Consider the following 16931-nt stretch of genomic DNA (forward strand, 5'->3'; position numbering starts at 1 on the left):
AGTTCGGTTGTTCCGAGCAGATGAAGAATAAGCAGGTCGACGAGATGCTATCCTCGACCCAACACCTCTTCCGCGAGCCCCAGAAGCTCTAACCCCTCGACGATGAAGAGTCTCTGCAATAAGCATCCGCTGATCTTGCTCGCTCATAGTCACAACTCCTCGGCGAATTTCAGTCCGTCCCTGTCTTGACGATTCCGGTTGCTCCTGAGCCCGTTCTCGTCTTGACGTTTCCGGCTGTTCCGGAGTTCGTTGTTGACTTGGAGTAGGATTTTGAACAAGGGAACCAGAGGCTTGATCTGGAGTGCGAGCATCTGTTGGCGGGAAATGCCTAAGGAATCTCTCGATTGAGGGACGCCGGGAAAGAATGATGTCGTACCGAGAAGCCCAGCGCCGTAATGATTTCACGACTTGTTGGCAAGCCGAGCTCTCCAGCGCATTGTTCCTCCGGAGTACATGATATTCCTCCCACAGTTCGTCAACTCGACTCTGAACATCTGATATGGTCACTCCCCCGCGCACACGGATGTAATCCTCGTACGCAGTCCTCTCAGCAATGGTCGTATTCAGCTCGGCCTCCAGATCCTTCTTATCGGACTCTAAGTCCTTATTATCGGCCTCCAGCTTCACTAAACGAGCCAGAAGCTCGTCATTCTTCGTCTGATCGGCTATAGCTCTTTTCTCAGCTTCGTCTAAAGCCGAAGAGTACAGCCGTTTCCAGTGAAGTATCTCCATCTCCTTGAGTACAAAGCAGCTATATTAGTTCGGCAGCTGTACCGAGCAGATAGTAAAATACAACAGGAATAAAGGCGAGTACGAAAAGCTATACGAAGACAAGTGTAGAGAATTTTTCATTCACAAGGAAAATTTTTTACACTAGGAGGGCTTCAAGGCCATTTTACAAGGAAGAAACTAGACTAAGAGAAGGGAGACGAAATCATACTCCGCCAGCTTCGTCTTCGGCTCCTCGGTCTGGTTCAGCTTCTTTCTCCTGAGCTACCTCAGCCTCGGCCTCGCATCCTGCCGGCCTCGCCTCCACCTCCTGATCGGCTTCCTTCTCCGGATGCCCGGCCCGCTCGACTTCGGCCTCCTGCTCCAGCGGCTCGGCCTCACCCTCTCCGTTGTAAGTCGAAGCGGGTGAAACGGGTCCCACGGAGGCAAAGATAGCCTCCAGGTTCTCGTCCCGATCAGCTCGACAACTCCGGACTCGGTCTGCAGAAAGCAAGACCGAAGATGAAGCGAGCTCCTCAAGGAGCGGCAGATTCTGAAGCCGAGCTGCTATCTCTCGGCTGTACAGAGGCAGCACGACGTCGGCCCCCTGCTCGCCCTTATCGGTAATTAGCCTTACCAGACTACCGACAAAGGCCGAGAACTGGCTGCTCAAAAAGAGTTTCTCCGTGTAAACACGGAGAGCCTCCCCCTGGGCAGCCACGGCGGCAGCCTCCTTCTGAGCCTCCCGGTGCTTCGTCTGCTCTTGCAGGATGATGAGCTGGTTTTTGGCTGACCGGGCTTCATCCTGAGCCGAGATCCTAGCAGCTCGGGCCCTCTCAAATTTGGCCTCAGCCTGTTCGGCCAGACTACGAGCAAGATGCAACTTCTTCTGCATCTCCTCGTAGTCGTGGGATGCTTTGGAGAGCTCCACGGAGACGAGCTTGGCTCTCTGAAGATGAACAAGGAAAAAACTCAACAGAATGGCCATCAAAAAATGTGGAAAAGAAGCCAAGTCAGAAAGCTTACCTCCACAAAATTGGTCGGCCATTGAAAAGGCTCAGGGACGTGTTCCGGGATGTCTGCAACCACCTCGGAGATGACCAGGTCTTTCCCCGGCACTCTTGGGGACTCATGAAATTTCCCCTTCCCTTTAGCCGAACACGGCTCCGGCTCTTTCGGATCCGAAGAAGAGGTTTTTTGCCTCTTCGGATTCTTCTCGGCTTCAGACGCCGAGCGAGGGGCTCTCTGCCCCTCCGGCTCCACAAGCTCGGAGGACTTTCGGATAGCCTTATTCAACATGTACACTGCCAAAAAGCAAGAAAGCCAGGTTAGTTTTCTTCGTTAAAGCAGTAGAGCATAAAGATAAAGAGAAATCCTCACCCTCGGCCTCTTCGTCCGAAGACGAGATGTCGAACACGACGTCGCCCTTGACGAGCTCAGACTCCGTGTATTGTTTCCTAACTATGGGAATCTTGTTGAGCTCGCCATCGAGCTCGTCCAACGGTTCAGGCCGAGGATGACGGATAACGGACTTCGGCCCTCTCCAGGGAAAACTAGGAGCCGCGGTCCTATCATAGTAGAAGAAGCGGTTTTGCCACTTCGGCCACTTCGTTTTACAAAAGGCCCTAAAGGGCTGTACAGGGATCAAGTAAAACCAAGACCCCTTCCTCTTAAATTGAAAGAATTTAAGGATCGCCTTCAAAGACAAATCCCTTCCTAACTTACGGAGTTCGGCAGCGAAGGCCGACAAGTGCCTCCAAGAGTTCGGAGTCACCTGGCCTAAAGGAAGCTGAAAAAAATCTAGTAAATCTATAAAGGCAGAAGGGAGGGGGAAACGAAGCCCGCATTCTAAGCAGGCCTCGTACACGGTGGCGTAACCCTCCGGCGGGGAGTCAGCCCTATGATCACCGTCAGGTACCACCGCCTTCCCCCCAGGAAAAAAGTATTTTTCGGGTAGGGATATCACAGTATCCTTACTCAAAATACTATGGAAATACTCTACGGTCTTCTCCCCGGACTCTTTCCGGCCAGAAGACCCCTTACCGCCTCTCCTACCGCTACCCGACTCCGAAGAAGAAGAAGAAGACATTTTTCTTACTTTTTGAAGGTGAAGAAAGTCTGAAGAAATTCTTGAAAGCGGAGAGAGAATTTTCGCAAAAAAGAGAGAGTGCAGAAGAAGCAGTCGCAAAAGTGCTTCAATGATGAAGAAAGGAGGTATTTATCAGATTCGGCGAAGATTTCAAAATCGTCGCACCGTTTCGAATCCCACCTTTTCAGGATTCAACGGCCGGATTTTACTGTCGCATTTAATGCAAGGCACGTCCCCTGACATCAGCCTCCCCCTTGCCTTTATCCAGAATGCCGAAGTGACTCACTTCGCCGAAGTGATTCACTTCGCCCTTCGGGGGGGGGTAGTGATGGGGTGCGTACTAAACAAGCCCAACAGCAATGACGGCCCATCAGCCCAAAGCCCAAGGAAGAGTATGAGTTCGGCATTACCAAAGAGTTCGGCCTCAGCCTACAGCTCGGTAAAAGCCAACCAATCAAGCTCTACTCTCAGATCGGCAACCAAAGCAGTTCGGTCTCAGTATTCGACCGAACAAAGAGTTCGGCCTCAGCCTACAGCTCGGTAAAAGCCAACCAATCAAGCTCTGCTCTCAGGTCGGCATCAAGCTCTACTCTCAGATCGGCAACCAAAGCAGTTCGGTCTCAGTATTCGACCGAACAAGGAGTTAGTGGACCCATACAGGATTTCCACAACTTCCAACACACCCACTACCACGTGGTGTCAACTCAGGCCACGATCGTAGGCCATGACCTACGCTACATCCACGATCTTAGGCCATGACCTCCACGACATCCACAACCATCATTAGTGGTGATGCAAGCCACGATCTTAGTTCAATGTATAAATAGAACTTAGATCAGATAGAAGAAGGTTAAGCTCTCTAGAGATAAAATATCATATAGCAAGTCTGTGTTGTAAGCTGTAATCCCAGATCAAGCAATACAATCTTGCCCTCCCTTCTTCCCGTGGACGTAGATTTACTTCAGTAAATCGAACCACGTAAATTCATTGTGTCGTAGTCTTTATTCTCTACCAGCATTTACTAACATCAGAAATTCGCGGATCCATCAGGCAGTAACACACATGCTGATGTTGCTCAGAGCTGGAACACCTCAAATTGATGAGTACATTTGCAAGAGATGAACTATTTGTCGTTAAAATCGCTCTTTTTATTTTGCGGAAATTTGTACATTATACTATGATATTTGATCGTAAAACTCATGAACTTATTAGGCTATGTAGTGAATTTCCCATGAATTCAGTTTTTCTCCAACTTAAAACCAAGCTCGTGAAAAACTCCCCAAATTCATTAATTTTTGCAACAAAATTTTAAGTTCGTGGAGCATACTAGATTCAACCAAAATTTGTGATTTTAGAGATCATTTTTTTTTCAGTTCTCACAAGGTTTCCCATTTTAAATGTACTCATTTTTTCTCTCAAATTATGTCTGTGGAATAAAATGTTTTTATGTGCATTTTCCTATAAAATTTTAGATCCAAATACTCTCATATACAAATAGTACTATATTAAATATGAGTATCAATATTTCAAAGAGAAAATATACGATCCATAATATCACAAACTTTTATTATATGTGATATTTCCACGAATATAAATTTTGGTTGCAAAAATAATCAATTTAAGCTTTTTATTTAATTTCCCACGAGTTCATAATTTTTATGACTAAATTTCAAGTTTATGAATGAATATATCAATTTTTGGGTTTTGAAATTAATAATCTTAAATTTAATAAGTTTTCACTATGGCAAAAGGCAATTGCATGTTGAAAATTTCAGATTTTGCATTTTGTATATTACTACTAATTATTAAACTTTTAAATTAGTAAAATCCAATTTGTATATTACTACTAATTATTAAACTCTTAATTTAATACTATGATTTTACGACCAATTAAAAATTTCAGTAAATATTAGAGCTAAATTGGATTGCTGGATAATTGATGAATGTTCATCTTGCGTGACATTATTTGATGTAAAAATAATATCGAGAAAAGTGAAGCAGACTTCAATTGATAAATATATCATGTCAACAATCTTAGCTAGAATCTTAGTTGATTATAAAGTAAATTAAAAACAATTTAATATTAATACAAATATTTTAAAGATGGCGAAAAATCTTTGATCTTTAATTTAATAAAACAGAAAAAGTCTGTAGTACTTGTTGGGATAATGAAGTAATGAACCGCAAGGAGGGGGATTATGTAATTATCAAGAAATTGAGGGTTGAAGGTTTAATTAAAATAAGATGGTTCGTGGCACTTGCTGCACCGGTTTCCGGTAGCCTCAGTTTTCCCTCATGCGGCTGATAATTGTAGGAAAAGAAACTTCGCGTAATTCAAATCCTCTCTCTCTCTCTCTCTCTCTCTCTCTCTAGTCTCTACCCTCTATTCACTATCAACGCAGGTAAAGCCATTTTGAATTGAATCCTCTGTGTGTTTATAACTGGTGTATGTATCTAATAGGTATGTATGTATTCTGTAGAATACGATGTCGCTGAGGCCGGGCGCTAGGGCAGAGGTGAGGCGGAGCCGCTACAAGGTGGCGGTCGACGCCGATGAGGGGCGGAGGAGGAGGGAGGACAACATGGTGGAGATCCGGAAGAGTAAGCGCGAGGAGAGTTTGCTTAAGAAGCGTAGGGAAGGCCTCCAGCCGCAGCCGTTCACAGCGTCGCTTCAGTCCTCCGCGCTCGAGAAGAAGGTCGGTCGCTTTAGTGTTGGTTTGTGTGTTGAAATTGGAAGTGTTTGGGAGTTGGTTTTTAGATTTTGCCTAATTTTAATTTGTGTATGTGTTCTGTTGAGATTCTTTTATTTGATTGAATAATTGCTTGTTTATGTAGTTTTAGCTGAACTAAATATGAATATATTGATTGATTGATTGGTTTGGTATTTTCTATCCAATAGTTATTGTTTGATTTGTTTGTGAAATGCTATTTTTTTTAACATGCATTTGATTGTGGCAGAGATAAAGTCTCATATGTTTGATAGAATCTCTATTACTACATGTATAAAAGTAGTACATGTCTTCTCTGAGGAAGTATGTGCGTGTGGGCTATCGTGTTCACTATATCCGACTCTTTTCTGTGTTTTACAGCTTCCATCAATCCATACACATAAGAATATGCTGCATGTGTTGGATAAATAATTGATTTTTACCTCTGTGAGAATCTGAGGTTTTCTGTAACTGAAATGGAGACTGTTTTCTTTCTTGAATAATACTCCCTCCGTCCCATAAAAATATAGGCAATGAGTATGGCATGGGAATTAAGACAAAAATGGTAAAGTAAGAGAGAGAGAGGAGAATGGTATGGTAAATATTTGGCTTGACGTACGGAAAGTGCACATATTTTTATGGGACGGAGGGAGTAAATATTTGGCTTGACATACGCAGATTGTTATGCTTGTCAATTCAGTTTGTGATATTTTGTGTGTGCTTACTCATTTTTTATTTGTAGAGTGGTTGTGTTTATTGTTTTAGTTTTTACTTGGGGGAATTATAGCTTTCTATTTCTATGCAGTTGGAGAGTCTTCCTGCTATGGTTGCTGGCATCTGGTCAGATGATAACAACTTGCAGCTTGAAGCAACTACACTATTCCGCAAATTACTATCAATTGGTAAGACTTCCTCCCTCATTCATATATAATTACTCTATGTATTTCTTTAGGTGATTTTCACTGATAGTGGAATTGTCTTTTATGATGACTAATTGTTTGCAATATATATATCAGAAAGAAGCCCTCCTATTGAAGAGGTTATCCAATCTGGTGTTGTTCCTCGGTTTGTTCAGTTCCTCATGAGAGAGGACTTCCCTCAGCTTCAGGTATCTATGTTACAGGATTTCTATTGAAAGAGTTACTGTAAGTGATGTCTGCATATCTCTGTTTTCTAATGATTTTATCCATGTTGTGATCCCTTACAGTTTGAGGCTGCATGGGCACTGACTAATATTGCCTCTGGTACATCAGAAAACACCAGAGTAGTTATTGATCATGATGCTGTGCCAATTTTTGTGAAGCTTCTATGTTCACCCAGTGACGATGTCCGTGAACAGGTACATCCTTTATACATAGACCTTTAGTTTGGGATGGGAAGTAGGCTTCCTGGAAAGGTGGCAAAAGCACCCAGTTGCCAGTCTTATTTTACAATATATCAGGTTTTGTATGTACCTGGCCTAGTGGACAATTTTGTTAACAAAAAGTGTTGGTTTTTCTTTTTGGTTCCTGTAGGCTGTGTGGGCATTGGGGAATGTTGCAGGTGATTCTCCTAGATGCCGTGACCTTGTCCTTAACAATGGAGCCCTGGTCCCCTTGTTGGCTCAGTTGAAGGGCTCTACTAAGCTGTCAATGCTGAGAAATGCCACCTGGACTTTGTCAAACTTCTGCAGAGGCAAGCCACAACCTCCCTTTGAGCAGGTATTGGCTTTGATTTTCTGTTAAAAGTGGAGCACAGCTGAGCACTATATATTTATTTTTTCTTTGGCTTATGGAAGATGTTATTTCCTCTAATTTGCTGAACATTTCCAGGTAAGACCGGCAATTCCAGCCCTTGAGCGTCTTATTTACTCAGACGATGAAGAGGTACTTACTGATGCATGCTGGGCTCTTTCATACCTATCGGATGGTACAAATGACAAAATTCAAGCTGTGATTGAGACTGGTCTCTGTCGACGCCTTGTTGATCTCCTTCTGTAAGTGGCATTTATATAAATTTTTGATTGGTCTCTGTACTTCTTGTGTGTTATTATGATTTTACTTCTTTCTGTAGCCATCCCTCTCCTTCTGTGCTTATCCCTGCCCTCCGTACTGTTGGAAATATTGTGACTGGCGATGATGTTCAAACTCAGGTATCCACCTCCATTCAGTTGCAGCTATTCGATTTTCATGCTAGTACTTTTGCTTGTTGGAAGCTCTGATGTTTGGTGATTAGTATTGAGTATTGAAGTAATTTGGCGTTTAAAGATTATATTTTTATCTGCTCTTTAATTCCATTCTCTTTCCTTCAGTCAATCATTGAGTATGGTGCACTTCCTTCACTATTAAGCTTGTTGACTCACCATCACAAAAAGAGCATCAAGAAAGAAGCCTGCTGGACAATTTCAAACATCACTGCTGGAAACAGAGAACAAATACAGGTAATAATCTTGCACTTGGAGATGTATTGAGTGTCAATTGTATGATGCCATGATTATCATCTTGTCTTAATCTTCTGTGAGCGTAATGATTTGTTGAGTTATATTCTGTTAAAATCACTGGCTTTTTCACTTGCTAGGACTGATTATTTTGATGGATTCTTTAATGTGTCATTTTATGCTGTGTTCTGTGGAAGTCATTATTATCAATTTTTTTTAAATGGCAGGCTGTAATAGATGCTGGCTTGATAGGTCCCTTAGTCAATCTACTTCAGACTGCCGAATTCGATATAAAGAAAGAGGCTGCATGGGCTATATCAAACGCTACGTCTGGAGGAACCGATGAGCAAATCGTGTAAGCTCAATGTTTTCAAGCTCATTTTTTGGATCAGTTCGATCTCCATTTCCCTCTTTACGAAAACTGCACACTTTCTTGATATAGGTACTTGGTCAGTCAGAACTGTATTAAACCTTTATGTGATCTCCTGATCTGCCCCGATCCAAGAATCGTGACCGTTTGTTTGGAGGGTCTGGAAAACATACTGAAAGTTGGGAGCAACTATGGAGATGTCAATAATTTTGCCCAGTTAATAGATGAAGCAGAAGGGCTAGAAAAGATTGAGAATTTGCAGAGTCATGACAACAACGAAATCTACGAGAAGGCTGTAAAGATACTCGAGTCCTATTGGCTAGAGGAGGACGAGACTTTACCTGCTGCTGCTGACGAAAGCCAGACCGGATTCAACTTTGGAGGAAATGGCCTTCAAGCACCACCTGGTGGATTCAGTTTCAACTGAAGGTTAGTTCTCTCACTCTTCTCATTCTAATCCCTTCATTCAGAAACGCGTCGAAAATAAAAAAAAAAATCATATGATGAGTCTGCATCTTTTAGGACCCAAGAATCATCATCCTTTCATATTTTTTTTTCAGTCTGGTGTACAGCAGTTTCTCTGGTTGGTAGTGATACCGATTAGGTCGGTCAAGGGTCAGGAGTTGCAGCATGGGTCGAGTCCAGGTCTGGTCAGTTTGCAACACTCCTAAACGAGTTTGGTGAGTCGGGTCCAGAGTCGGTCAGTGTTATGGAGGTGTGCCCTCCTAGTACGTGTCGATCTGCGCCGTGCTGGTCAATTGAGTAACGGGGTTCCAGCTTGGGCAGAGACAGTCGGTCGGGTCGTATCTGGTCATTTCCCCTTTATGGTTGGAGTTGTCTAGGGGAACCCTACATGGAATGGTTTTTCCATTTGAGATTGGCGATGTGGGGAGTCTTATGTGTGCATGTATACATGCTTTTAGTTGTCGTAGTCCTAAGTCGTGGCAACGGTATTGTTTTTATTTGTTTGATCATGCTTAAGTTTTAAACGTTTTGTCACTGCGGTCATATTTGTCTATTTATGTTGCTTGCAACAGAAGTGATTTTGAGTCATTTGGAGACCATTTATATACATATATATATTTATTGGATCATATTACACTTGTGAGGTTTGTTTACTGAAGTGGGAATCGTGATAAGGTTTTATACGTGACTGTTTCTTTTTTCATTGTTTGAAAAACATGTGGAGCAAAAATGAACTATAGGTAGGTGTTATCTATTCAAGATTGATAGCTATATAGTACTCTCTCTGAAAATGACTTTTCTTTTTTATTTGTCTAAACTATACGCACTTTTATCTCTAATTTATTCTCACCCTTCTACTTTATTCTCTCTACCTGACACATAAAATAAAGTTACATAAATTCTTGTGCCGTCCAATGAAGGGTCATCTTCCTTGGAACGGAAGGAGTACTATAACTAAATATTTTTATTATTTGGATTTCTTTATCTGCGAAACATAAATGTTTGTTTGAGTCCAACCTATTTTATTTATATAAATTAATAATCAATTATAAATATTACTAGTAATATATACAGTGTTAGATGAGTGTAAATAAGTACTCCCTCTATCCCATCGAAGATGACTTATTTTCCTTTTGATTTGTTCTAATTAAGATGACTCATTACTAAAAATGAAAACGCCTTTATTTATAGTTTACTCTCTTTTATTTTATTCTTTTTACTTAGATCATTTTCGATCATTTACACTAAATTCAAATCTATTTTTGAGTATATTGTCACATCGGAAGGTAGTTTTACTCTACCCATTTACACCAAATTCGAAATTTGCACAATTTTTGAGTTTTTGTCTCAAAATTTTTTTGCAGTGACATTATATTTGGTATTGTTTCATGAAAAACACCATTGGTGGGGTTGAGTTTGGTGTATGGTTAAAGAAAATTTGTAAACCAAAGTTCATTTTTAGGATATGATTGGAGATGGTCTTAACATGGAACAAAATTACATAATATTTTGTGTCGGCCCAGACAATCTTCCATCATATATAGATAAGAATCAAATCAATTCAAAATTGGAGATATAAAAACAGATTAATCTTCTATCCTAAATGTTGAAATGAAATTGGAAAGGCTCGTTGATTGATTTGTTGAAATGTTACACACAATCTCAAAAGATTAATACACTAGGATATAGGATTTATTTAGTCTATAAATTCTATCAAATCAATTAAAATCAATTAATTCACTTATATGAAATTATTATGTTAACAAACTAGATCGGATTTGAGGGTGGGGGCCCACCATGTATGAAATAAAAACAAATGTTTAGTTAATAAGAATTGGACATGTTTTGGAGAGATGTTTTATGCACTGAATTTCATATTTCTATCCCCGTACCCTTTTACTTGGTTGACTGCAGGAGGGAATTGATTTTTTGGGGGGGCAAAAGGGTCATTTACATGTCCATCAATTAAAACACACGAAATTTGAAAGATATAATTATGGGAAAATAAGTCTGCAGTGCGGGCCCTTGTACAATATTGGGCCTGATGGAATTGAAACATGTACACTAAACAGCAGATTTCGTCCTTATTTGGGTACAAAACCAGCCATATCAGTTCAACTGAACACGCTTTTATGGATAAGAATCTTCTAGTGTTCAAGTTGTGAGGGTTGGGATGCCCATAAATTAATTTGGATGAGATTTGGGATGGTAGGGCCCACATATAAGATTTTTATTCCGGCTGCTTAAGTAATGTATGAGGCATACCTACAATGAATGCCCAAAAAGCCTTCAATATGTTTTGGCAGTCCACCACCTCCTGCCCAAAACGAAAATTTTGGAGGGGTAAAGAAGGAAAATTGCCTTCAATTCTCGGTCCTGATTTCACTTGGGTTTTAAAAACCACCAATTTTGAGAGAATTGATTTCAGCACATTTTCATGGTAAATAGTGCGGGCCCATATTACATACTAGGGCTGAACAGAATTCAACAAAGGAACTTGAACACCACAATTTGTCAAGATTTCAGCCCATTTCTTGGTATTTCTATGAACTTGAACACGCGAATCTTATCGGAAATAGATTAATTTTACAAGGCAGATAAAAATTTGGAGATATAAAAAAAAAGTGATTTGCTAGTGAATTTATGGTTTCATTTATGTATCATTGCATCTTTTGCCAATTTTTTTACGTGATGTCACTGTTAGAGAGAATCCAAAATTAAATTTCAGGGGAATGCCCAGTGGTCTCAATGTCTATTGATGATTTTTGTCCTAAAAGCCAAAGGTGAAAATGATTCATAAATATTCGAATGTTTTTTTTTCCTTTTAAGTTTAAAATGTTGAAATGAAATTGGAAAGGCTCGTTGATTGATTTGTTGAAATGTTACACGCCATCTCAAAAGATTAATACACTGGGACTATAGGATTTATTTAGTCTATAAATTCTACATCAGTGTTCTTTCAAGACTGGTTCTTTGTCGGGCCTGTTGGAGATATAGCTATAAAAATACTAACCGAACGTAATACAACCCGAGAGAAGATCATAGAAAGAAAAACAGAAATGAAAAATTACAATTGAAATTCGAAACTGTAAATATGAACTTAGCCGAGTCGAGGAAGACCTCTTTTCGCAAGACGAGATACGCCCCGGTAATGTTCTCGGTTTTGGCGTGTCGTCCCCAAAGATAAAACGGCTACGTCTCGTTCGTTGCAACACCGCAGTTGAAACGAGCTCCGGCGAACTGGAAGAGGAAGAGGGCAGAGCTTCGAAAAGACTATGCAGAGAGAGTAAGTATGCTTGTGATTTGCAGTGTGTGAAATGCAGTGGAATGGCTAGCCTATTTATTAGCCAAGCCACCTTGCAAGGTCAACCAAGCCATGAAGGCTCATCATGGCGCATTCGTAACCGTCGGCGGTTACAAGCTTGTGGCAGGAGTGTGCCTTTTGCGTGTGGAGCGTGTGGATTTCTCATGTGGCAGCTTTGACTGTGCCACGCTTGACGATGTGTCAAGCCACTTGGATAGCTGACTCAGCGGTGGTCTAAAAAGATTACTACGGGTTCAGACCCGAGCCCAAAGACCACCCAAAGACCACGAGCACGGGCTCGGGCGGGCGGGCTGCGGCGGCAGCGCGCGCGTGTGGGCTCTTTCACCCATCTTTGTCCACTATAATTATTAAATAACATAAAGTCACTTAATTTAAACACATTAAAAGATGTGTCACTTCTCCAATGTGGGATAATTAACACTAGTTAATTATTCCCTAAGCTTAGACTCCAAGCTTTAATTAAAAAGCTAATTATGCCCAACTTTAATCCACTATTTATCACTCACCGGAAATCGGATTTGAGAAAGTGAATATACTACATTTATCTATGTAAAATGTAGATCGACGCTATATCATTTAATTTCACAAAATTAGATGTCTCATCACATTTATTATTTGGTCAAAATCCATTGACCGGGCATATTTATTCCATGATTTCTACAATCCCCCACATGAGTGGAAAAAGCCAAATGCATATGCTTGCAGACACAAGCTCAACCCTCGAGAGGTATATAAGCATAAGGATAGGTAGTTGTTGGCTTTGAACCCTCCATAGTCGACACCATCGGATACACAAGCGGCTTAGTAGCGCGATGCTTTGAACTAATCCCCCACGGCGTGTACCGAGACAATGGTGTTAACGCTTAAACACCTCAACCTCTTCCGTTCTCACATTTTGTGTCCATTGCGGTCTTGGACACCACTTTAGATTCATATGTGCGTTTCATGAAGCGACCACACTTCGTACTTACATAGGTGATTCTTAGTCAAGTACCTTGCCATACTTGGTCTCTTTGAGAACTCCATCTCTTTGAGATCCTTAAGAACCATTAAAAGTCATAGACTTATCCTTTACCACTAGGCAAGTTCTCCAACACTCTATTGCTCTTTAGGGAATAGATATAGTTGAGTGTTTCTCATGAACTCTCATAGCTTAGTTTTCCCATTGAACCAAGTTCTTGGGATCTCCAGTCATCATGGTTGGGTTACCACTATGATAATTCTTTAGTTTGTGGATTTCAAACCCATTCTCTTTAGCAGTTTGTTCATTTGATCACGGTTTAACCCTTTGGTTAGTGGATCCGCTAGATTATCTATTGACTTCACATAGTCAATTGTAATCACGCTAGTTGTGATCAAGAGTCTCACGGTGTTATGTCGTCGACGAATGTGTCGAGACTTCCCGTTGTACAAGCCATTATTCGCCCTTCCAATAGCGGCTTGGCTATCGCAGTGAATCATCACCGGAGGCACAGGTTTAGACCAACATGGAATGTCGTCGAGGAAATTCTTAAGCCACTCGGCTTCCTCACCAGCTTTGTCTAAAGCTATGAATTCGGATTCCATAGTTGATCGGGCTATACAAGTCTGTTTCGTAGATTTCCACGAGACAGCAGCACCCCCAATAGTAAAGACATATCCACTAGTGGAGAGTGAGTCTTTATTATCGGATATCCAGTTCGCATCACAGTACCTTTCAAGCACCGGGGGGTATCTTGCAAAATGCAGCCCATGATTTTGAGTATGTTTTAAGTATCTCAAAACCCTTACAAGAGCTTTCCAATGTTCTTTGCTTGGATTACTAGTGTAGCGTGCTAACTTGTTCACGGCGCAAGCAATATCGGGTCTCGTACAATTAGTCAAGTACATAATGCACCCGATAACCTTCGCATAATCTTCTTGTGCGACAGGTTCGCCTTTGTTCTTGCTAAGGTGAACATTTAGCTCTATAGGCGTCTTAGCCGGCGTGCTATCCTAAGCATTGAATCTTTTTAGCTCTTTCTCCACATAGTGAGATTGTGTTAAGGTGATTCCCTCAGATGTTCTTGGAATCTTCATTCCAAGAATTACATCGGCTAGACCCATGTCCTTCATGTCAAAATTTATTTTCAACATGGCTTTAGTTTCGTTAATTATTCGGGTACTACTGCCCATGATTAACATGTCATCAATGTAGAGACATACTATAACATATCCGTTATTAGTATTCTTAATATAGACACACTTGTCACACTCGTTGATTTTAAATTCATTTGATAACATTACATTATCAAATTTTAAGTGCCATTGGAGCGGCGCTTGCTTTAATCCATATAAAGACTTAACCAGTTTGCAGATCTTATTCTCTTGTCCAGGTACTACAAAACCTTCTGGTTGTTACATATAGATCTCATTTTCGAGTTCACCATTTAGAAACGCAGTTTTTACGTCCATTTGGTGAATCTCAAGATTGTGCAATGCAGCAATCGCGAGAAGCACTCTTATAGAAGTAATTCTCGTTACTGGTGAGTATGTACCAAAGAAGTCATGTCCTTCCTTTTGTTTAAAACCCTTGACTACTAGTCGGGCTTTATATTTATCAACTGTTCCATCGACTTTAAATTTCCTTTTAAGGACCCATTTACATCCTAGAGGTTTAGCACTTTCGGGAAGATCAACCAACACCCAAGTGTTGTTGAACAAAATTGAGTCAATTTCACTTTGAACAGCTTCTCTCCAATGCAGCCCGTCTGGGCCTGCATAGGCTACTTTCAAAGACGTTGGTTCTTCATCCAACATGAAGGCAATGTAGTCAGGACCAAAAGATTTTGGTGTTCTAACCCTATTGCTTCGTCTCGTTACTGCCTCATTTGGATCAGGCCTAGCACGCGTGCGAGATTCGGGTTTTTTATCTAATTGTAACACCTCGAAAAAAAACTAATTAATCTAATTAAATCTTTTCCTAGTTGACTTGGTCAAATATATTTCTCTAAACCATATCACCAAACGATTTCCCCATATCTATACTCCCTAAAATCTCTCCAACCACCAAATCCATCAATATCTATCAGTTTTGCCTAAATATATATCCAATCAATCCCACGATCTTTCTACACATAAATTCAATACCAAGAAAAACCAGGAACTAAAATTTAGAGAAAGAACCGAGTTGGAGAAGAGAGTTTTCTGCCGCCTAAGAAGGTAATCACCGATCAATTTCCAGCCTTGATTTCCTTGCATTCATTTAGGATAACTCTAATTTTGGAGTATGAAATCTGTAGTATTCGGACAGTAGGTTCCGACGCATGTTTGACCGACCAAACGAACTCCTTTTGATACGATAGTTTTTTCTGAGTAAACCTTAAGGTGTCTTCTGTGTGGTGTGTGAATTTCAACCAATTTGGACGAAAGATGTATTTTTGGTGAATTTTTGAAGTTGACTGCGCAGTTCTGCCAGAAATTATTTTTCTCTACTAGGGAGTTACGTTTTCGATTTGACCGACCTAAAAAGATTATTTTGATGTGAAATTTTAATTGAATGATATTTTATGTGTCTACTGTATTTTGGAAAAGTTTCAGCCCCAACGGAGACCGGATGAATTTTAAATAATTTTTACAAACCACCCGCGCAATTCTGCCAGTTTTGTTGTTAGGTGAAAATATCACTTGTTGCTAAGTTTTAATGAATTATATGATGCATGTATGATTTAAGAAGGTATCCTATGACATGATTATGTGTAACACGTTGAGAAGTATTATGGCATGTTTTTCCTTATGTTGATGAACGTTCGGGAATGGGCAATCTAAGAAAACGATGAAAGGAACGATAAGACATGCATGATAATTGTAATAATGGAAAACCTGATTGTGTGGTGATATTGACAAGGGTTGTTGCACGTACGAGGGTACCAAGAGTAAAAGGTTGCGTAAAGTCGTGATTGTGCGGTATAAGCAAGCGAGGTGGGCTTTCTTTTTAAATAAGGGCAATGCCCTAAGTATATTTTTATGTGAAAATGATATGAATATTTGTTATGCCGTGTTTTGTTTTATTCTATGGAACCTATCTGATGTGGCTTATGCCATCAATGGATAATCGAATTCGGGTCTGTCTAGGGAGTGAGTCCCTATTCAGGCTAGTGTACACCTATGGAGATCGTGAGCCGTCTTTTGGGTCGGCCGGTCTAGTGACTTGGAATGTGGCCACATTCCTTGTCATCAATGGATCAGATATGGTAGACATCTATGGGAAAATGACTGCAGTCACAAGTTTTTACGATGGAAATGATTTTAGTGTCTTGGGCGATTTCTAAAGTTAAAACCCCAAGGTCACTCAATGGTGGCATGATAAATACTTTTTATAAAATGTTTTCGGCATGAGTCCACTGAGTGCATCAAGTACTCAGCCCTGCTTTTCTTTTTAAAAATTGCAGGTTGAGCGTGACGGGTGCGGTGGGTGTTGAGCAAGACCGTTGAAGAAATTTAAGTGTGTAGAATGTGTCATGTCTTCACACGTGGCATATTCATTCTCTCAAATGCTTCCGCTAAGTAGTTGTCCTTCTTTTGAGTTCTTGTATCACTAAGATAATATTCATTTCTTTGAGTTGTTGATTGTTGAGATACTATGATTTTATTCGAGCTATTCTCATTTGTTTCGAGCTATGGTCGATTTGTGTTGGTTTTTCCCTTTCTTCCCCGCTTCTTTAATCCTCCCCTAGTCGCGGTCAACCGTGTTTTCTATCCTTAGGAAATGCGGGCGTGACACTAATGACTTAGAACTCGTTATTTCATCATCAATTCTTGCTTCAGAATTAGATGCTACATTTTCTTGTTTTTTACAAGAGAATGTATTTTCAAGAAATACAGCTCTTGAT

At 40.6% G+C, this 16931-nt stretch overlaps 1 protein-coding gene across 2 annotated transcripts; it reads left to right on the forward strand.

Annotated features, from left to right (window-relative positions):
- The first annotated feature begins 5077 nt into the window (after positions 1-5077).
- On the forward strand, positions 5078-16529 carry LOC121799821 (importin subunit alpha-2-like). Of its 2 annotated transcripts, none has more exons than XM_042199314.1 (12): positions 5078-5199; positions 5278-5493; positions 6311-6407; positions 6522-6613; positions 6713-6844; positions 7020-7205; positions 7317-7480; positions 7558-7636; positions 7796-7924; positions 8149-8276; positions 8364-8720; positions 16491-16529. In XM_042199314.1, the coding sequence occupies exons 2-11, from the start codon at positions 5284-5286 to the stop codon at positions 8716-8718; spliced, it is 1572 nt and encodes a 523-aa protein (XP_042055248.1). In that variant the 5' UTR covers positions 5078-5199; positions 5278-5283; the 3' UTR covers positions 8719-8720; positions 16491-16529. The 2 variants fall into 2 exon arrangements, with proteins under 2 accessions (XP_042055248.1, XP_042055246.1); XM_042199312.1 differs by lacking the exon at positions 16491-16529 and adding an exon at positions 8852-9385.
- Positions 16530-16931: the final 402 nt, after the last annotated feature.

Source organism: Salvia splendens, chromosome 4, assembly GCF_004379255.2.
Source record: "Salvia splendens isolate huo1 chromosome 4, SspV2, whole genome shotgun sequence".
Taxonomy (NCBI): domain Eukaryota; kingdom Viridiplantae; phylum Streptophyta; class Magnoliopsida; order Lamiales; family Lamiaceae; genus Salvia; species Salvia splendens.

What these genes read in the sequence shown, in the direction of transcription:
- LOC121799821 (XM_042199314.1), top strand. Translation starts at nt 5,284, where the DNA reads ATGTCGCTGAGGCCGGGCGCTAGGGCAGAGGTGAGGCGGAGCCGCTAC. An exon ending in GCGATGATGTTCAAACTCAG is followed by an intron (nt 7,637 to 7,795) that starts GTATCCACCTCC and finishes TCTTTCCTTCAG; the next exon opens with TCAATCATTGAGTATGGTGC. An exon ending in GAAACAGAGAACAAATACAG is followed by an intron (nt 7,925 to 8,148) that starts GTAATAATCTTG and finishes TTTAAATGGCAG; the next exon opens with GCTGTAATAGATGCTGGCTT.